The sequence below is a fragment of the Microcaecilia unicolor genome, chromosome 7 (assembly GCF_901765095.1).
Source record: "Microcaecilia unicolor chromosome 7, aMicUni1.1, whole genome shotgun sequence".
NCBI classification, from domain to species: domain Eukaryota; kingdom Metazoa; phylum Chordata; class Amphibia; order Gymnophiona; family Siphonopidae; genus Microcaecilia; species Microcaecilia unicolor.
Window position 1 is genome coordinate 151,643,562 of NC_044037.1, and position 22,744 is coordinate 151,666,305.

Consider the following 22,744-nt stretch of genomic DNA (forward strand, 5'->3'; position numbering starts at 1 on the left):
CCATGTCCGCTGCCCAGTGTCGTAGCCACAGACGACGGCGAGCCGCCACTGCTACTGCCATTTGTTTAGCCGAAGCTCTGACAAGGTCATAAAGGGCATCAGCCAGAAAGGACAAGGCCACCTCCATCCGCGGAGCCACATCCAAGAAGGGCTCCACTCCATCTCCGGGCTGAGCCACTGCCTGTTGCAGCCAAGCTAGGCAGGCTCTCACAGCATAACAGCTGCATGCAGATGCCCGAACAGTGAGACCTGCAATTTCAAAGGACCGTTTCAACGCTGTTTCCAGCCTACGGTCTTGAACATCCTTCAGGGCAACACCTCCTTCAACAGGGAGGGTAGTTCTCTTTGTCACCGCAGTGACTAGGGCATCCACTGTAGGCATTTGAAAACGAGCCATATGTCCCTCACGCAGAGGGTATAACTGCCCCATAGCCCTGGAAACTCTCAAAGGTCCCTCGGGGTCAGCCCACTGAGCCGAAACAAGCTCTAGGATGGAGGCATGCAAAGGTAAGGCCCGAGCAGCTTTCTTGGTACTAGCCATCCTGGGATTACCCGAGGAGGCCATGCCACTGTCAGGATCTTCAATCGAGAGGGCCTGCAGGGTATCTGAAATAAGCACTGGCAGCTCATCACGGTGGAAAATCCTCACCAGATCCTGTGGTAAATCCGCACCTGACTCTGGTTTCTCAGACCAAGAACATCTGTCAGAGTTCTCCGAATCCTCACACCCCGACCATGGGGGGGAAAAAAGGTGCACCACAATCTGAAGGGGAATTAACCCTTCTGCGCTTATCTTTAGGCCAAGCATCCGGGAAAAAAGCCTCACTGGGCAGTCCCAGGCCAGAATCCATTGGGGGGGCAATCAGAGGAGCCTCAGGCGACCCTTGAGGAAGGGCTCTTTTCATCATGTATGCTTTATGCAGCAAAAGCACAAAATCCGGGGAGAAAATCTCACCCTGGGCACCCAAATCCTGTCCGGTGCTAGCCACTCCTGAAATAACCTCATCTCGAGGTGCCCCACCCTGGCTCAGGTCTCTCCGTGTCCACGGAGGCCGCGCCATGCGGTGTAAGCAAAATGGCGCCTGCTGCCAGCTCAGAGCAGTAAGAAACATCGCTTGCCATGCTCGGGCCGGCTCCTACGCCAATACAGCACGATTTACAGAGCCCTGCTGCTGATTTGCGCTTGCCACAAGTGGAACAGCACTTTACATTGTCCGCAGCCATCGCCGAAAAACGGCGGTAAAATCCAAAATGGCGGTTTTGCGCCAAAATCGCCCCGCTCGCGGGCCCACCCCGGAGGAGTTGGAAAACACTCTTACCTCAAAGGATCTAGTGTACAACTACGATCCTGCTGAAAATCAGGTCAAAAACCTCTGTTCCAGCGTCTCTGCGTTTAAAAACGCGACGCAACTTTTTTTTTTTTTTTTTAAGCTGTGAGGAAAGCAGAGGTATTGAAGACTCCGGAGGCTCAGATGAGTGGGAAAGGCAGGGAAAGGGCGAACCTATATGCCTGCATCCACTGTTGGTGGGTAAGGACAGGGAAAGCAAGGCAATATGTCCACATCCACAGAGGTATGGGTAAGGCAGGGAAAGGGCTAACCTATGTGCCTTTAAAGTGAAGCTGCTATAGCCTCCACCCCGGTTAACAACTGGCAAGCCAGGAACCACCTCCCGGCAGATTTTTCTGGAGCTCGAACAAGCTGCAGCCACCCTGCTAAGGGAGATAGAGAATACTGAAGAGGCAGTGGAGCTAGCTGGCCAAGAGGGCACTGTGAAAGTTTGAGTGCTCTCTATCTCCCCTGCTGGTTGATGGACATAACCCATACGTAATGGCTTCATCTGCTTGATGACAAGAAAGAGAGGTGATATATTTTGTAAATCCTGGTCCCCATTTTGGGATACTCTCACTCCGGTAGCCAGAAGTAAAATTTTGAACTGTTAAGTTTTCAGGGGTTGGGTAGGTTTGGTTTGGTTGGGGTAAGGGTGGGTATTGGGGGAGGGGGGCGGATGGCAGAGATGGGAAAGGGAAAAGAGGTATTGTAGATAGCCACATGTATAATTCTCCATCCAGCTTCTGTAGGTCCCCATCTGGTTCTGTCTTGTATTTTGTAATGGTTTTGGAGTTCAATAAGCATGTTGAATTGAACGAGAGGAACTGAGGATGGGGAGGGTTTGAGGGGACAGGGGGGGAAAAGGGGGAAAAATTTACTGTTGACATAAGCAAGAATGGTTAAATATTGTACTTTGTTTTCGAATTGTGCTATGACGGTGTTATCGCTGTGTTATTGATTTTATGTCAATAAAAAAAAGATTCTAAAAAAAAAAAAAATTTAATACTTTCTAACTTCATTGTGTGCCCCCTAGTCCTAGTATTTTTGGAAAGAGTAAACAGGTAATTCACATCTACCTGTTTCACTCTACTCATTATTTTACAGACCTCTATCATATCTCCCTTCAGCCGTCTTTTCTCCAAGCTGAAGAGCCCTAGCTGCTTTAGCCCCTCCTTACAGGGAAGTCATCTCATCCCCCTTCTCTGTACCTTTTCTAATTCCACTATATCTTTTTTGAGATGCAATGACAAGAACTGAACACAATATTCGAGGTGCAGTCACACCATGGAGCGATACAAAAGCATTATAAAGCCCTCATTTTTGTTTTCCATTCTTTTCCTAATAATATCTAACATTCTATTTGCTTTCTTAGCCGCTGCCATACACTGAGCAGAGGGTTTCTGCATATCATCAACAATGACAATTAGATCCCTTTCCCGGTCGGTGACTCCTAATGTGGAACCTTGCATTACATAACTATAATTTGGGGGGGGGTTTGTTACATTTGTACCCCGCGCTTTCCCACTAATGGCAGGCTCAATGCGGCTTGGGTTCTTCTTTCTCATATACATCACTTTGCACTTGCTCACATTAAGCGTCATCTGCCATTTAGATGCCCAGTCTCATAAGAGCCTCTTGTAATTTTTCAGAATCCTCTTGCGATTTAACAACTTTGTGTCGTCAGCAAATTTAACTACCTCACTAGTTACTCCCATCTCTAGATCATTTATAAATATGTTAAAAAGCAGTGGTCCCAGCACAGACCCCTGAGGAACCCCACTATCTACCCTTCTGCATTTAGGAGTACTGACCATTTAACCCTACTCTCTGTTTTCTATCTTTTAACCAGTTTTTAATCCACAATAGAACACTACCTCCTAACCCATGACTTTCCAATTTCCTCTAGTCTTTCACAAGGTACTGTGTCAAACCACTTTTGAAAGTCCAGATACACAATATCAACCAGCTCACCCTTATCCAAATTTGTTCACCCCTTTAAAGAAATGTAATAGATTGGTGAGGCAAGATTTCCCTTCACTAAATCCATGTTGGCTTTGTCTCATTAATTCATGCTTTTGAATATGCTCAATAATTTTTTCTTTATAATAGTCTCTACCATTTTGCTCAGCACCGACGTCAGACTCACTGGTCTGCAATTTCCCAGATCACCCCGGAACCTTTTTAAAAAATTGGCGTTATATTGGCCACCCTCCAATCTTCCAGAACCATGCTTGGTTTTAAAGATAAATTACATATTACTCAAAATTGCTCCACAAGTTCATTTTTCAATTCTATCAGTACTCGGGGATGAATACCATCTGCTCCAGGAGATTTGCTACTCTTCAATTTGTCAAATTGCGCCATTACATCCTCCAGGTTTATAGAGAGGAAGGTTTTTCAGCCAGTGATTAAAAACCAAGACAGCTGGTGTATCCTTGAATACTAGTGAAGCTACCCGTTTTCACTGAGGCTTTCTCATTCCTGATATAGAAATATCCCCCCCCCCCCCAGTTGAAAGTAACAATATAAAAGGTATTATTTACAAGAACACTATCACAACAGTGATATGGTGGACTGTCCCTGCTTTAGTGTACATAATACTGGCAAGAGCCACCAAGCTAGTCCATTAAATTTGATTTATAATCTAAACTAAAATAGGTTCACTTACCTTTGACAAGCAATTTATCTCTAACAGACACTCTCCGAGTAGAATCTGAAGTGGGGTTTGAGGGCCGGTTTCCTTTAACACCATTGTCCCGCTTCAATTTGCTGGCCAGTGTTAGCATTACTACTGTTTTAATCTGACAAACAAGGTAAAAAAAAAAAAAGTTTATTATTCCAACTCAAAGCAGGATTTATACACTTTTCTTATTTTCAAAAATGGTGGTGTATTGCTTTGACTACCAGGTTTACTCAAATCTTGGCTCAAACATACGATTTTTGGGCTAATATTGAGAACACGCTATAGCTAACATTAACAACTCTTAAAATGACAGCCAGTTACAGCTACATCAATTTATATACCTTTATAAAAACACTTTGTATAATCTGAAGTGCTTATCTTGGGATTTCTGGATAGACAATGAACACATGCAAACAGAATTTCCCAGAAAAAAAAAAGTACCAAGACTGAGCAGTACAGAGCAGTGCAGGGATTTGGTACTACTAGGTACACTTAAAGGGTAAACTGGCAGGTCACCGCCATGAGCAACACAGTCACTTGGCTATTTTCCCTAGCCCACAGCAAAAAAAAAGTGAATTTATGCTTAGCCAGCTATTGATTTTCATTGGTATTATCCAGATAATGCCACTGACAATAACCACTGACCATCCCAACGCTATCCTAAGAACACAGGGGCAATCTGGGGGGCAAAGCAAAGACAAAACCCAAGGGTTACCTGGTAAACAGTGATTGCTGGTCCACTCGCCAGGTTAACTACCTAGATCAATGATTTTCAACCTTTCATCTTGCAGCACACTGACAAGGTGCAAAAATTGTCAAGGCACACCATCAGGTTTTTTTTTAAGGATATATATGTTATCATTTAACAAATGAGTATTAAGACTGGCAACAACATACTTCTCCTACAATTTGACATGTCCAGTGCCTTCGACATGGTCAACCATGGAATATTATTACACATCCTGGAATACTTTGCAGTTGGAGGCAATGTTCTTAACTGGTTTAGAGGATTCCTGACAACAAGATCATACCAAGTAACAACTAATGCGGCGATATCAACCCCATGGACACCTGAATGCGGAGCTCCCCAAGGATCCCCCCTCTCACCAACCCTCTTCAACTTAATGATGATACCCTTAGCCAAGCTATTGGACAATCAAAATCTTAACCCATACATATATGCAGACGATGTCACGATGTCATGATGAAGAAAAAGCCAATTTGCTAAATAGATACTTTTGTTCTGTTTTCACTGAAGAAAATCCTGGAGAAGGACCGAGAGGGACTGGCAAAAGTACACCTGAGAATGGAGTGGATAGAGCACCGTTCACGGAAGAGAGTGTGTATCAACAACTTGGAAAGCTAAAGGTGGACAAAGCCATGGGACCGGACGGGATCCACCCCAGAATATTGAGGTTCTGGCGGGTCCTCTTAAAGATTTAATAAATCCTTGCAGACGGGAGAGGTTCCGAGGGATTGGAGAACGTCGGATGTGGTCCCTCTTCACAAAAGTGGTGATAGGGAAGAAGCTGGAAACTACAGGCCGGTAAGCCTCACTTCGGTTATTGGAAAAGTAATGGAAGCCATGCTGAAGGAAAGGATAATGAATTTCCTGGAAGCCAATAAGTTGCAAGATCCGAGACAACATGGTTTTACCAGAGGGAAATCGTGCCAAATGAATCTCACTGAATTCTTTGATTGGGTAACTGGAGAATTAAATCATCAACATGCTATAGACGTAATCTACTTAGATTTTAGCAAAGCTTTTGACACGGTTCCTCACAGGAGGCTCTTAAATAAACTCGATGGGCTGAAGATAGGTCCCGAAGTGGTGAACTGGATTAGGAACTGGTTGATGGACAGACGACAGAGGGTGGTGGTAAATGGAGTTCGCTCGAAGGAGGGAAAGGTGAGTAGTGGAGTGCCTCAGGGATCGGTGCTGGGGCCGATTCTGTTCAATATATTTGTGAGTGACATTGCCGTAGGGTTAGAAAGTAAAGCTTGCCTATTTGCGGATGATACTAAGATTTGCAACAGAGTGGACACCGGGAGTGGAAAGCATGAAAAAGGATCTGAGGAAGCTAGAAGAATGGTCTAAGGTTTGGCAATAAAAATTCAATGCGAAGAAATGCAAAGTGATGCACTTAGGGAGTAGAAACCCAAGAGAGACTTATGTGTTAGGCGGGGAGAGTCTGATAGGTACTGAGGGGGAGAGGGATCTTGGGGTGATAGTATCCGAGGATGTGAAGGCGACGAAACAGTGTGACAAGGCGGTGGCTGTAGCGAGAAGGTTGCTAGGCTGTATAGAGAGAGGTGTGATCAGCAGAAGAAAGGAAGTGTTGATGCCCCTGTACAAGTCGTTGGTCAGGCCCCACCTGGAGTATTGTGTTCAGTTTTGGAGGCCGTACCTTGCGAAGGATGTTAAAAAAATGGAAGCGGTGCAAAGAAAAGCTACGAGAATAGTACAGGATTTGTGTTCCAAGACGTATGAGGAGAGACTTGCTGACCTGAACATGTATACCCTGGAGGAAAGGAGGAACAGGGGTGATATGATACAGACGTTCAAATATTTGAAAGGTATTAATCCGCAAACAAATCTTTTCCGGAGATGGGAAGGCGGTAGAACGAGAGGACATGAAATGAGGTTGAAGGGGGCAGCCTCAGGAAAGACGTCAGGAAGTATTTTTTCACGGAGAGGGTGGTGGATGCTTGGAATGCCCTCCCGCGGGAGGTGGTGGAGATGAAAACGGTAACGGAATTCAAACATGCGTGGGATATGCATAAAGGAATCCTGTGCAGAAGGAATGGATCCTCAGAAGCTTAGCCGAAATTGGGTGGCGGAGCAGGTGGGGGGAAGAGGGGTTGGTGGTTGGGAGGTGAGGATGGTGGAGGGCAGACTTGTACGGTCTGTGCCAGGGCCGGGTGGTGGGAGGTGGGACTGGTGGTTGGGAGGCGGGAAGTACTGCTGTGCAGACTTGTACGGTCTGTGCCCTGAACAAGGCAGGTACAAATCAAGGTAAGGTTTACACATATGTTTGTCTTGTTGGGCAGACTGGATGGACCGTGCAGGTCTTTTTCTGCCGTCATCTACTATGTTACTACATCCCGTTCAAACATCACCTGAAGGATATCTCCAACGAAATCAACCAAAGCTTCCAAATCATGCACTCCTGGGCGGATGCATTTCAGCTAAAACTCAACGCAGAAAAAACACAATGTCTTATACTCACCTCACAACACAACACAAATAAATTCACCACCATAACCACCCCAAACATTTCCCTCCCCGTCTCAAACAACCTGAAAATTCTGGGAGTTACCATTGATCGAAATCTCACACTTGAAAATCACGTGAAGAATACAACTAAGAAAATGTTCCACTCCATGTGGAAACTCAAAGGAGTAAAACCTTTCTTCCCAAGGGCCATCTTTCGGAACCTGATACAGTCAATGGTATTAAGTCACCTGGACTACTGCAATGCACTCTATGCTGGCTGTAAAGAACAGATCATTAAGAAACTTCAAACAGCCCAGAATACCGCAGCTAGAATCATATTTGGAAAAACAAAATATGAAAGTGCAAAACCCCTAAGAAAGAAACTACACTGGCTCCCACTCAAAGAACGTATTGCGTTCAAGATCTGCACGATTATGCATAAAATCATTTACGGTGATGCCCCAACCTACATGCTAGACCTCGTGGACCTCCCATCCAGAAATGCTAAAAGAACTTCCCGCACCTTTCTTAACCTACACTTCCCCAGTTGTAAAAAAATAAAATACAAACTAACACATGCGACCAGCTTTTCCTACAAGAGTACGCAATTATGGAATGCACTACCAACTCACTTGAAAACGATTAACGAATTAACTAACTTCCGTAAATCTCTGAAAACCTCTCTAACAAGGCCTACCACAAGAACCCATAACTAACTATAACACAACACCTATCCACCTTTATTCTGAATATCTCATTCTTTAACTGCTTGACCAGATCATCTTGTTTTCCTTGATTTCTTTGTAACACCAATTGTATTCCTTACCCGGGTATGGCGATGCCGTAACGGGTCTTTGTAAGCCACACTGAGCCTGCAAATAGGTGGGAAAATGTGGGATACAAGTACAATAAATAAAATAAATAAATAATTACATTTTAATCACTGTTATCTTGATAGTTTAATATTTTTACTGAAGACACAAGTTCGCAAAAGGGCAACAAAACACTTCAAAGATAACAAAATTAGCCACAAATAACATGCATTCAAAAACATGCAAGGCACCATTCAAAAAAAATTCCGATTCTCATGTTATCTGAACCACAGCAAAATAAAAACTCTCCACTACTAAGCACATTGTGAAAAAATACAAACCTGAAAAAAAATTCTAACATACATATACGTCTTACAACAGTACAACTAATTCCTATGATTGAAATAGCAAGACCCTACATATGAATAGGCAGTACAGAAATATTACTCTGGGTTCAAAAACGCCTCCTCTTACTGATAAAACAAAACAAGTAGGACAGATACAGATTCCTACACAAAAGCTACATACTCACAGAATACCGTACCTCAGTCACACGCAAAACACAGACAGACCCTCATCAAATACAAAACAGGATCACAAATTAGAAAGAGAGATATAAAGACAAAAATTGAACTGGGAACCCCAAGAAGTCAAACTAGGCATGTACCACAACATGGGAGAAATAAAAACAGAAATGCATTTCCTGAACATAATACAAAGACAGCCACAAAGTACATAGTAAAAAATATTTTTAGGTATATTAAAAGCAGGAAGCCGGCAAAAGAATCAGTTGGACCGCTAGATGACCGAGGCGTAAAAGGGGCGATCAGGGGAGACAAAGCCGTAGCGGAGAGATTAAATGAATTCTTTGCTTCGGTCTTCACCAAGGAAGATTTGGGTGGGATACCAGTGCCGGAAAAGGTATTCGAAGATGACGAGTCGGAGAAACTTAATGAATTCTCTGTAAACCTGGAGGATGTAATGGGGCAGTTCTACAAACTGAAGAGTAGCAGATCTCCTAGACCGGATGCTATTCATCCCAGAGTACTGATAGAACTGAAAAATGAGCTTGCGGAGCTATTGTTAGAAATATGTAATTTATCCTTAAAATCGAGCGTGGTACCGGAAGATTGGAGGGTGGCCAATGTAAAATCGATTTTTAAAAAAGGTTCCAGAGGAGATCCGGGAAATTATAGACCGGTGAGTCTGACATCGGTGCCGGGCAAAATGGTAGAGACTATTAGTAAGAACAAAATTACAGAGCATATTCAAAAGCATGGATTAATGAGACAAAGTCAACATGGATTTAGTGAAGGGAAATCTTGCCTCACCAATCTACTACATTTGTTTGAAGGGGTGAACAAACATGTGGATAAAGGGGAGCCGGTTGATATTGTGTATCTGGATTTCCAGAAAGCGTTTGACAAAGTACCTCATGAAAGACTCCAGAGGAAATTGGAGAGTCATGGGATAGGAGGTAGGGTTCTATTGTGGATTAAAAACTGTTTAAAAGATAGAAAACAGAGAGTAGGGTTAAATGGTCAGTATTCTCAATAGAGAAGGGTAGTTAGTGGTGTTCCCCAGGGCTCTGTGTTGGGACCGCTGCTTTTTAACATATTTATAAATGACCTAGAGATGGGAGTAACTAGTGAGGTAATTAAATTTGCTGATGACACAAAGTTATTCAAAGTCATTAAATCACGGGAGGATTGTGAAAAATTACAAGCGGACCTGACGAGACTGGGCGTCTAAATGGCAGATGATGTTTAATGTGAGCAAGTGCAAGGTGATGCATATGGGAAAAAGAACCCAAATTATAGCTGTCATGCAAGGTTCCACATTAGGAGTTACGGACCAAGAAAGGGATCTGGGTGTCGCCGTCGATAATACACTGAAACCTTCTGCTCAGTGTGCTGCAGCGGCTAGGAAAGCGAATAGAATGTTGGGTATTATTAGGAAAGGTATGGAAAACAGGTGTGAGGATGTTATAATGCCATTGTATCGCTCCATGGTGCGACCACACCTTGAGTATTGTGTTCAATTCTGGTTGCCACATCTCAAGAAAGACACAGTAGAATTGGAAAAGGTACAGTGAAGGGCGACTAAAATGATGTGAAGAAAGACTAAGGAGGCTAGGGCTCTTCAGCTTGGAGAAAAGGCGGCTGAGGGGAGATATGATAGAGGTCTATAAAATAATGAGTGGAGTTGAACGGGTAGATGTGAAGCATCTGTTCACGTTTTCCAAAAATACTAGGACTAGGGGGCATGCGATTAAGCTACAATGTAGTAAATTTAAAACGAATAGGAAAAAAGTTTTCTTCACTCAACGTGTAATTAAACTCTGGAATTCGTTGCCAGAGAATGTGGTAAAGGCGGTTAGCTTAGCGGAGTTTTAAAAAAGGTTTGCCCGGCTTCCTAAAGGAAAAGTCCATAGACCGTTATTAAATGGACTTGGGGAAAATCCACTATTTCTGGGATAAGCAGTATAAAATGTTTTGTACATTTTTGGGATCTTGCCGGGTATCTGTGACCTGGATTGGCCACTGTTGAAAACAGGATGCTGGGCTCAATGGACCTTTGGTCTTTCCCAGTATGGCAACACTTATGTACATTTCCCTAAACTAACATATAATAATTTGTACCTCAACGTTCTATGGCTGGCTGTCTGGGTTCGTAACATCCTGACATCAGCAAGCCTCCAGCGTTCCCTTCCCTCTCACTGTTCCGCCCTCAAGTAAAGATGAAATGACATCAGAGGAGGCGGAACAGTGAGAGGGAAGGAAACACTGGAGGCGAACTGACGTCAGGATGTTACGAACGCAAGCAACTGAAAGCAACAGAATGCTGGAGGGGAGGGGACCCAAGCCCAACCTGCCTGCAGGGAACGCTGGATGGGAGGAAAGGGCAGAGGAGAATTGCTGGAGAGGGCAGAATCGCAGGACACAGATGGGAGAGCAGGGCACAGGACAAGCACAGGACATGAAAGAGAGGACACAATCATGGGACATCGAGGTGAGGGGAGGGCAGGGCAGAGGGACATGGATGGGATGGGAGAGGAGAAAATCGCGGGACAAGGATGGGAGGGCAGGGCACAGGACAATCGCTGGACATGGAGGGGAGGACAGAATCGCAGGACATCGAGGGACGGGGAGGACAGACGAGAATCGATGGATATGGATGGGATGGGAGGAAAGGAGAGAATCGCGGGACATGGATGCGAAGGCAGGGCAGAGGAGAATTGCTGGACATGGAGGGGATGGGAGGAGAGGGGAAAATCGTGGGACACGGATGGGAGGGCAGGGCACAGGACAATCGCTGGACACCGAGGGGAGGGCAGGGTAGAATAGAATCGCTGGATACGGAGTGGAGGGCAAGGGAGAATCGCTGGACATGGAGGGGAGGGCAAGGGAGAATCGCTGGACATGGAGGGGAGGTCAGAATCGCGAGACACGGAGGGGAGGGAAGAATCGCTGGACATGGAGGGGAGGGCAGGGGAGAGAGGAGAAATTGCTTCAACGAGAGCCTTAAATACATAATCGCCATTACATGATAGCCTTGCTAGCGCCCGTTTCATTTTTTTGAGAAACGGGCCTTTTTTTACTAGTAGTTAATAAATTCAAAATAAAACACTTTTTCTGGGAGAATGGAAAGATGGTGACCTGAGGCTCGTACGCTCAACGGCCCAGCTGTCCTCTGAAGTTCTGTCTTTGTTTACTTGAAGTTTCCTCTTTGCATTTGCAGTTGCCTTAACTGAAAGGAAGGGGACAATGGGGGGGGGGGGGGGGGTCAGCTGCTGATGGCCAGCGTTTTGTCCCCTGTGCAGCAAGTGTGGGACCGCTGCACGACGAGCTGCCCACAGATGACTGGGTTGATGAGTCCTTTGATTAGCGAAGGAGCGTCGATAATAGACCTGGAAACAACTTCATCGCTCTCAAATCATTTAGCCACCATGCCCAAAGGAGTGGAGGAGTGAGTTAGGAGTGTATGTTGAAACGCAAGTCGTTTACAGCTGAACCCGTGTCGGCGGTGCCACTCCTAAACCTGTAAGAGCTATCAGCTTGGGGTTTTTGGCTCTCGTGAAGGTTACATTGAATATCATCTGGAAGGCGTGCCAGGACCTAACGGTGGTAGTGGATAATTTTGCTTCAGATATAATCTTATTGGTGAGCTACATGGATAATCTAATCGAATCCTTGGAGAATGAAAAATTGATACAGCAAATGAAGTTCTACAGGAATAGGAAACAGTTAAGATTTTGAAAATGTTAATAGACCAGAAAATTTGAACAAAATGAATATTATTACAGAAGATTAATATCGAGATTGTTGTTTTCCCAGAGTTCCAGGTATGACTCCTAAAGTTTTTTTTCCTCTGAAATGATTCCTCTTAGTATATTAATTCAAAAGGAGTGAAGCCTGTGAAACTGGGATTACCTTAATCAGTGGGAATTGGTTTGGAGATTCAAGTGTTTGTATTGTTAAATAATTTCTGGTTTTAAAAGAGAAAAAAATGAAATCAGGTGTATTATTTCCACTGGTATTGGACAATAAGTATGTTTTCAACAAAATTAATTGACTATACACCATCTTGGGTTTGAAGAGGCCAACCAGATGATCAACGTGGAATAATGATTTAGATAAATAATAACTGGGGATAATCAGGTTAATACCACGTTTTCTTTGTTTACTGTTTAATTGATCTCCTTGTCTTGTTTCACTCTCCCTATTTATTTTGTGGTCTAAGAAAGAGAAAGATTGTATATAATCCATTTATCTAGTTGAGACTGTTTTCTTCTAATATTGTATTATTGTACAGTCATCTCTGTATTACTGTTTGCAAGTGACCCTTGTAAAATGAAAAATTATAAATGATTAAATAATGAAAAAATAAAACACTTTTTCTACCTTTGTTGTCTGCACATTTTCCCCATCATGTTGATCCTAATTTTTCTTTTCTGCGTTCCTGTCTGTCTTCTGCTCTCTTTCCAGGGGCTGCTGTCCATTTCTCTTCTCTCCTCCTATCTTGTTCCATTCCCTTATTATTCCCTTATGAAATCTGCCACTGCTTGCCCAGGGATTGGTAGCATGGAATGTTGCTACTTAATGGGTTTCCGCCAGGTACTTGTGACTTGACCAATGTTGATATTTCTCTTTTAGCCCTTTCCTCCCTTTCTTTTTTCTGCCTCTGTCTATTCAGATTTCAACTGCTATCCCTCAACCTGCAGTCCTCCAGTCATCTGTGATTAGATGGTACAACACCGATTGAAATTAAGATGACAAAACAAAATTTATGCTAATTAGTAAAAATGAAATTCCAACTTCCAACACTTCTCTTACTCTAAATAATTCTAAATATGCTCTTTCATCCTCAATTAGGATTTTAGGAATAATGATTGATCAGGCCCTATCTCTGGACGTACAAATTAATTCTATTATCAATTGCTGATTTGGTGGTGTCCCTGTTCAGCAAGGCAACCCTGTTGGGTCTGACCATGGTATTCCTGCACCCCAGTCCAACTCTTGCCTTCTTCTATCTGGCAAATGGGGTCTACTCTGCCTCTGGGGAGAGCCCAAAGTGAGTGAAAGGCACTTGAGGTCAACTTCAAGACTTGGTTTTCAAGGGTGAGGAAACAATCTATTGTGACTCCCAAGATTTTCATCGATGACTCAAGGGAATAGTTTTGTTCTTAATAGTAAAGTTACTAAGATCCATAGGACGGTGAGGGATAGTTATAATTAGAAACTTAGTTTTATCCATATTAAATTTTAGTTTGAAATTAGAAGCCCATGATTCCATAACTTATCCCTAATCATGTGAGTTATGCCAAGTAATTCCTCAGAGAATGGGAAATAAATGGTGACATCATCAGCATATATGTATGTCGAAAGACCATGTTTTTCTAAAAGATGACCAACAGGAATCATCATAATGTCAAACATGATGGGGGAAAGAGGGGAACCCTGAAAGACGCCACAGCCAGGAGACCAAGTGGAAGAACACCTGATTGACTTGATATGACCTAGACCTTAACAAGACAGAAACCATTTTAGGACAAATCCACAGATTCCATAATAGTCAAGAACAATTAAAAGAATATTATTATCAACAGTTTCAAAGGCACCGGATAGATCAAATTGAAGTACCAATATTTTGTTGCCAAAACTTAATTCTCTCCTAAAGTTAGCTAAGAGGGTGGTAAGCGCAGTTTCTGTACTGTAAGAGGACCTAAAACCAGATTGTGAACTATGCAAACTGGCATGAAGCTGGAGGTACTCTATAAGTTGGCACATGACAAGTCCTTCCATTACTTTAACAAGAAGAGGAACTGGGGCTACTGGTCTACAGTTGGAAACTAAACTTAGGCTAGTTTGGGTATTTTTAGGTATAGGAGTCAAAATAATATTGCTTGTCAGAGGGAAAGAAACCTTGAGACAACATCAAAGTAAGATGATGATTATTATTATTAGCAATGAGTATTATGAACTAATTTTTGGCATTATTGTGGTGGTATTTTCTGGAGCTGTTTCATACAGCACCGGAGTTTTGAGCATCTGCATATAAGTAAGTGTCCCTGGATCACTGCCTTAAGCACATCCCACAAATAACTATCATTAACTACCCCGTTGTCATTATCCATTAAATAGGATTGAATCACTGTCTCAATATCATCACAAACCTTATGATCCCCCAATAGATTTTCATTCAGTCTCCAAAACCATGGGGGACACTGAGAACCCTCTAGAGCAAACTCCACCTAAACCGGAAAATGATCGGAAATATGCAGATTCAATATGAGTATTCTGAGCCTAACCTCACAACTCCCACTAACACCAAATATTATCTGAGTGTATGTTCCAACTGGGCGAGAATAAACGTAAAAGCTTTAGAAGTGGGATGATACAGATGCCAAGCGCCAATCAAATCTAGCTCCTGGACCAAATTAAGTAGAGCTTTCCTATGAGTCCTATTATATTCCCCTTTCCCTTTTGAATTATCCCAAACCGTATCTAGAACTAAATTAAAATTCCTTCCCATAATAGCCATTCCCCGAGCAAATGCCTGAAGAGGTTCTTTACAGCTTCTGAAGAAAAAGCCCTGTTTTGTATTGGGAGCATACACATTAAAGATACTGATCCTGTTTACCCTGCAGCTTACCTGTCACTGCTAAACAGCGCCTCAAGGTATCTTTATATACATCTTCCACTATAAAAGAGCAACTAGAACAAAGGAGAATTTCCAACACCCCTATTCTCCCACGTCCCTCAAAAATAAGTGACCCACACACCTCAAATTGTTTATGTGATAAGCGGTGGTACCTGGGTCTCAATAGAATAATGTCCCACCTCAAGAGTTTCACCTCATTAAACACAATACTCAGTTTCCCAGCATCATTTAGCCCATTAATATTCCAAGAACCCACCCTAATACCAGCAGAAGCATTACCCAACTCCCTCCTTCCTAGTATTTCTACAGACATTTCAAACAATGTTTTTTGTTTCTATTTACAATTTGTTCATTAGTTGATATACTTGAAATCTTTAAAAATCTGTTTGCTCTTTATTTAAAAGACACATGGAACTCATTTTCAAAGCACTTAGACTTACACAGTTCCATAGGTTACTATAACTTTGTAAGTCTAAACGATTTGAAAATACACCTTCTGGTCTACTATGGTCTCTACTGCAACTTCGCTATTGGGATGCCCCATCTCTGTTTTGTTGCTAAATCTTTCAAAGATACCTTGTTCCGAACAATGAGCTTTTGAGTGACTGTTGGCCTTCCCCCAGTTTCTAGTTTAAAAGCTGCTCTCTCTCCTTTTTAAATGTTGACGCTTGGTTCTATCCTGATTAAGGTGGAGCCCATCTTTCCGGAAGAGGCTCCCCCTTCCTCAGAATGTTGCCCAGTTCCTAACAAATCTACAATCCTCCTCCCTGCACCATCACCTCATCCACACTGAGACTCCAGAGCTCTACCTGTCTCTTGGGTCCTGCATGTAGAACACAAAGTACTTCTAAAAATGCTACCCTGGAGGTTTTGATTTCTGCTTTCTACCCAAGAGCCTAAATTTGGCTTCCAGAACCTCTTTCCCACATTTTCCTATGTCATTGGTACCAACATGTACCAAGCTAGTAGGCTCCTCCCCACCACTGTCTAAAATCCTATGTCAGTGCTGTGTGAGATCCACTACCTTCACACCAAGCCGGCAAGTGACTATGCGATCCTCACGTCCACCAGCCACTCAGCTACCTACATGCCTAATGATCGAATCTTCAACAACAACGACCGTCCTAACCCTTCCCTCCTGGGCAAAAGCCCCTGGAGACACATCCTAAATAGAAAACAAAATTCTTCTACCTTTGATGTCTGGTCATTTTATTTTTCTAATCACATGGTTCCAGCCTTTAGTTTCTGCATTTCACTGTCTTCTCAAATCTTTTTCCAGTATCTCCTGACCACTTGACACGTCTTCTCTATCCATGTCCATCATCCATTTCCCTTGGGTCCCTATCCTTACACTCCCATGTATAACATCTCACCCTGTATCCTTGCTCTTATCCTCCTCAGTGTCCAATATCTCATCTTATCTCCTCTTCAGTATCCAGTGTCTCACCCCATCTTTTCTCCATGTCCAGAATCTCCCCCATTTCTGGAGTAAAATATTGTTAGCAAAATTGTTATGGATTGTTGGACTAATTATGTCTTCATTAGTAAAAAAGCCCCGTTTCTGATGCAAATGAAACGGGGCTAGCAAGGTTTTCTTCTGTGTGCATGTGGGAGTGTGTGTGTCCCTGCCCTCTCTCCCTTCCCCTGTGCTGTCTGTCCTCTCTGTTCCCTCCCCCCTCGGAGTCGAGTCCTTCAGTGTTAAGTTTCCTGCTGTGCTGTGTTTGTGTTACAGAGATAGTGAGGGCTTCTGCCCTCTCTCCCCTCCCCCCTCTGAGTCCTTCACTGTTACAGAGAGAGCGATTTGATTTCGTGCTTTGCTGTGTTTTCTTTCACTGTTTGTGTTACAGAGAGAGCGAGGGCGGGGCAGACACTCATGGGGAAACCGGATATCTCTCCCCCTTCACACTTCCGGCTAGATGCTTCATTTAGAACGTTGTTGGTGCCTTTTATATATAGAGATAATAAACGTGACTATGCTGTGGCCACCATAGTAAAACCATTTTTTGGACTACTGGCATGGTGCTGTGATGTGGAGTGACATCATTTTAGAAAGGACGTCCAACTTAGAACATCACAAATGGACATCTATCTTACATGTATTTTAGAACAGGATAGAGTCTGCTCTAAAATACATGTGAGATGGATGTCCAGTGCTGGAAACCTCCAGCATGAACATCCATTTTACAAACTGAAACGTCCAGATTATGAACGGAAGAAAACAAGAAACCTGGACATCTGTGTGGCAGCATAGGAACGTACAGCTTATACAACGGTCTCATAAACATATATGCAGAACAGAGGAGTAGCCTAGTAGTAGTAGCAATGGGTTGAGAATCAAGGGGCACAGGTGAGCTCTCAAGGAAAAGAAAAAATATCTACTGTACCGGAATGTTCAATAGCTTTCAGGGTTGCAGGTGTCATATATTCAAGTACAGTAGGTATTTCTGTCCCTGGAGGGCTCATAGAACAAAAAAGAGCTGATGTGGGATTTGAACCTGGATTTCTTCATTCTCAGTTCACTGTACTAACCACTAGGCTACTCTTCTGATTTGCACGCTGCTCTGTTAAGAATGTCCATAATTCCTGAAGCTGTCAGAGCCTGGTATCCTTTTCCGGTTTCACATTCAGGGGAGAGGGAGGGAAGACAGCAACCACTGGGGGATTTAGAATGTGACGTGCCTTAAACCCTCCAGTGGAGAGCTGCTCAATCAGAACACATTTCTGTAATCTGGACATGACAAGAATCAGGTCTAAATAACAACTGCCATCTTTTTACACAAGGATGGTCCTTCCCATTCTGTGAGCAGAACTGAACATGCATATTTTGGGCCCTCCCTAGTCCTGTCCAGAATACAGCCCCTTGCCATATGGGCATACTGCAGTGTTAAACATCCATATCCTGCTTTTGTAAAATTGTGACTTGAACATCCAAGCAATACAGATGTCTAAATACCAGTTTTCAGATCTCCAAAACAAGAATAGAGCTTCTAAAATAATCACCATAATGATCTAAGTTTACTTTACATATAGCTACCTCTACACAGTTGGCATGGTAGTGAATTGCCAACTGACCTATTTGTGATACAAGTTACACTTCATGATTAAACATAAACAGGTGTGGAACTAGAAGAAATTCTACCTTAGAATTTTACTTGTAGCTCCAGTTATTAAACTAGAATTCTAGAATATGGTATGCCACTAACCTAGGTAGGACCCCTTTGCTAAATGTGCATTACCTCACCATTATAAACCCGAATAGCAGGGTATAATGTTATTTGAAATAGAGACCTTCATGGAAAGGAAAACATTGTAAGGAATTCATATTTTGATTAGTAACCAATTTGTAACTACAATAAATACTGGGTACTCATACAGTCAAGGGGTAAAGAAGACTATCAAGGAAGGTATAAATCATATATATGATGTCATTAGTAAACTAACCTATGCACCTGTAATCTTCTGATCCTTTGTAATCAAGATGCCAAATTCCCTATATAAGGGGCTGACTGGTGACCAGAATTTAGAACATACTTTGTCTATCCTTAGACTCGGTGTGTCCTCATATATCAATATATTACTGAGCCCAGGCCAGCATATATTTGTTTACAGATTGACACAAGGAGTGGCAGCTCTACCCACCATGTTGGGCAGACTGGATGGACCACATAGATCTTTACCATAATTTACTACAACACATTAATTGTCATTTTTAACTTTGTACCAAGCAGAAGTTTTGTCAGCTTCTGTTCACTTAGGAAGCCAGTGAAACATTTTGACTAGTGGTGACTAAACATTTGCACACAACTGTATGCATGAATATCAACAATTAATGTTTTACAACCAGGCCATTTAAAGGACAAAGACTATAGCCTCTCTTAAAACTTCTCATAAAAATAAAAGAAATCAGGATCCTCAGAATGGTCCAAAAAAGCTAAAAAATTTAAGAAAGCTATCATTATAGCAGTTCAGTTGCAGTGGAGATGAATTATTTTATTTAGCAAGGCCAAAATGAATACTGTAAAAAAAAGTGAATTTTAACAACTAGGCTCTCTTTAGATTCTCCCAAAATCCCTGTACTTTATTATATGTTTTATTGAATCAACAAAAACTAATTCTAGTACGAGTTTCCAATCAAATATGATTCTACTAAAGTGGGTTTTTCTGTTTTACATCCAATGAAACAAACCAAAACATAAAAAAAAAGACTAACGTATAACGAACTTAAAGATTACGCTGTAAAGCAAGTTACTAATGAGAAATAAGTCACCTGAAAATAGGTACACGGAAGCCAAAACAGCCATCAAAGATACCAAGTCAAACACATTCGGCTGTCCTGACGCAGAGCACCCCTCCTCAGTCCTCACACGCATTCGGGGACACGGAGACCGGCCTCTCCTCCCCATGATCTGCCATCTCTCCCTCTGTCTTCCACTTTACTCCTTGTCCGCGATCAGGCACCTCCCCCACCCCCGGTGTTGTCATACCTGAGGTCGTCCACCAATAATCCCACAGCTTTCCTTCTCCGGTGGCCCCCCTAAGACACAGCGTCTCTCCCTCTGAGGCATCCCGCCTTGCCGGAAACAGGAAATTGCGTAAGAAGAAAGCGGGACCTAGAAGGTTAGATTGAGCCAACCAAAGAGGGGGAAGAAAGGCTGCCTGACGTCACGAAATTGAAGCCACTTATGGTACTCTCTTTTCCATTCCCCGCACAGCCGTCATTCAAGTACACTCAAACCAACAAACAAATGTATGAGCTGTGCTGCTGCATCCATGTTGTCGTTTTTTTTATTGCTGGTAACATTTTTATTTGATCCCATTTATATTTTCAAATATACTAGCTTGTGCAGCAAACGGATGTACACAGAGGTAGCAGTTCAGGGGTAGAGTCAGGGTGGATCCGGAAATTAACTGGGTCCTGCGAATTTTTAATGCTGGTACCCAGATAACCAGCTGGGCAAGAAGGACCACATAAAATGTAGTTTTAACTATGTCTGCTTAGTTATTTGGATACTGCCACTGAATTTTGCTGCACCTAGGTGACTTCAAGGAACTGCCCATACTGGATAAGGGCCCCACAAGGCTTCCCTATCCCCTGCCCGTTCCCCCAACCCCTTCCAACAGTCATAACAGTCTGATCACTAAAAGCTGGGACTGTCTTTTTTGTGTATGGTGTACATCGCTGCGTATGCCTTATAGCGCTATAGAAATGTTAAATAGTAGTAGTAGTTCAAAAAGGCATACCACAATGATCGGTCCTAAGTTCCAGATAACGAAACTCACACCAGAACTGGACAAAACTGAACCCTCGATACTTGATTGCTTAATTTACTGTCACCATTGAACTTTAACACAATACCACTTTATTTCTCAGTCCGGAAATGAACTCTCTATACCTGACTGCTTAAAGTACTCTGTCACTTACAAACTTTAATGCAATGGCACTCTGTATTTCTCATTCCGATAATGGCGATCGCCACTACGGCATAATGTAAGCCACATTGAGCCTGCAAATAGGTGGGAAAATGTGGGATACAAATGCAACAAATAAATAAATAAATAAATAATAACGGAATAACATTTCATAGGTAGAGTAATAATTTGTTTTATAAATCGTAATCAGTGTGTCATTTGTAGGGGCTGGTTACAGGTACATCCTAGCACGTGTTATATTCATGCAGAGATTGCCATTGCTTGTTAAGGGCTGTTATTAACACTAATTAGCTTGTCAAGCCAATGATGTTACACGTACTGTTACAGAATCTGCCTGGATTTCGGCGTGGATCTCTAGGTTCACTCAGGGACGTAGCCAGACTTTGGCAGGAGAGGGGTCCAGAGCCCAGGTGAGGGGGCACATTTTAGGCCCCCCCCCCCGGCGCCGCCGACCCCCCCTCCATTGCCAACCCCCCCACCACCGCCACCACCAACTTTGCCCCCCCTGCCGATGATCCTCTCGACCCCCCTCCCGCCGCCAACCCTCCCACGCCACCTCCGTCGTCGCCTACCTTTGCTGGCGAGGGACCCCAATCCCCGCCAGCCAAGGTCCATTTGCTTCCCGCACAAGGATCAAGGCTTTGTTCTGTTTCTGTGAGTCTGACGTCCTGCACGTACAACGTGCAGGACGTCAGAAACAGAACGAAGCCTTCCGCGGGAAGCAAGAGAACCTCGCCTGGCGGGGGTTGGGGTCCCTCACCAGCAAAGGTGGGGGGTCGAGAGGGTCGTCGGCAGGGGGGTCCAGGACCAAATCTGGCTCCATGTAGCTACGCACCTGGGTTCACTATGTAGAATCCAGTGTCTCTGTATAATCATGATTAGTCACACAGTGAAAAGTATGCTATTTATTATTTGTTTATTTTCCACTACAGCTTCTTGTGACTGTGCAAATCACTTAAATCTTCAATGCCCCAGGTACAAAATAAGTAGCTGTATATACAGTGTGCTCCATTTAAGCGAGCCTGCCCTAGGGAAGGAGCTGCCCAGCCTAAGCCTCGAGCCCTGTGAGTACCTGCAGTTAAGGGCCTGCCTTTAGGAGGTTTAGTTTAGCAGTCCATCAGTTTGAGAAGAGGGTGTATGAACCTCTCCATCTTGCTTCAGACAGCACTTGTGCTGCTAAACTCCTTGGAACGAACTTGGGTTTTTACCTTGAATATATCTTCATAATGAGATATTGCACTCTCCAGTCACCCAGCTCTGAGCTCCTTCTACCTGTTCAACTATTTTCTCACCTCTGCAATAAAGCTACCTTTCTTCAGATTTCAACCTCCAAATGAAACAGGCCCTAGGCTAAGTGAATCAGGAGACAAGAGGCAAATGATTCCGAAAGCAGGACACTTTTATTGCTAGCAATGAACAGTACTGAGTTCAGTCTCAGGATACTGCCTCCTGAGCGTCATCTGACATTCGGTCTTATACAAATTAGTGATCATGCGCATAAAACACACCATACGTCACACATACACATGCGCAGTACATGCACATGCGCAATACATTAGTAATTCTGTAGTTCTCACAGAGAAAAGATACGTCAGTTTCATAGCTTTCATAGAAATTGTTACTTTGCAAGAAAATGTAACTTATTGTAGTGTTCCAGCACGTTCACACAATACAGCCTCTATGCATAGATCACGAGACTGCATTGGCAGAGCCCGCTGCCTTCTCTACAAACCTAAATTGCTGACTACTACAACTTGTTATCTGGCTGCTGGTTAACAAATATATACTACTAGTAAAAGTCCAAACTGCACAGGTTTAGGTCCTAGTCTAGGAGGTTTTGGTACAAAGCAAAGGTGCAAGTGTGAATGCAAAATCCAAATAGAAAATACTGCTAGTACAAAAGTCCATAATGCAAAAAGTACACAAAAGTCCAGTAGTTATCCAAATGTGGAGCATGCCACAGGTAAGGCAAAAGTTCATAAGTGTTATGCACAAGGGCTGAGGTTGTCTTGGCCGTCCAGTAGTTGCTACATTACAGTTGTCCACTCCTACAATTCCCCCCTTTTGATACTTGAACATCCGGTCCGGTGGAGAGTATCACCTCCAA

The 22,744-nt window shown here is 43.2% G+C and overlaps 1 protein-coding gene across 1 annotated transcript in view; it reads right to left on the minus strand.

Moving 5' to 3' along the window:
• UBE2F (ubiquitin conjugating enzyme E2 F (putative)) overlaps nt 1-19,804 on the minus strand; it is a 441,864-nt gene extending 422,060 nt beyond the window's left edge. Inside the window, exons 1-2 of the mRNA XM_030209070.1 lie at nt 19,692-19,804; nt 4,000-4,132 (exon numbers count right to left, since the gene is read on the minus strand). Coding sequence (XP_030064930.1) covers nt 4,000-4,132; nt 19,692-19,772 — 214 coding nt within the window. The 5' untranslated portion in view covers nt 19,773-19,804. The remainder of the gene's footprint in view (nt 1-3,999; nt 4,133-19,691) is intronic.
• Nucleotides 19,805-22,744: the final 2,940 nt, after the last annotated feature.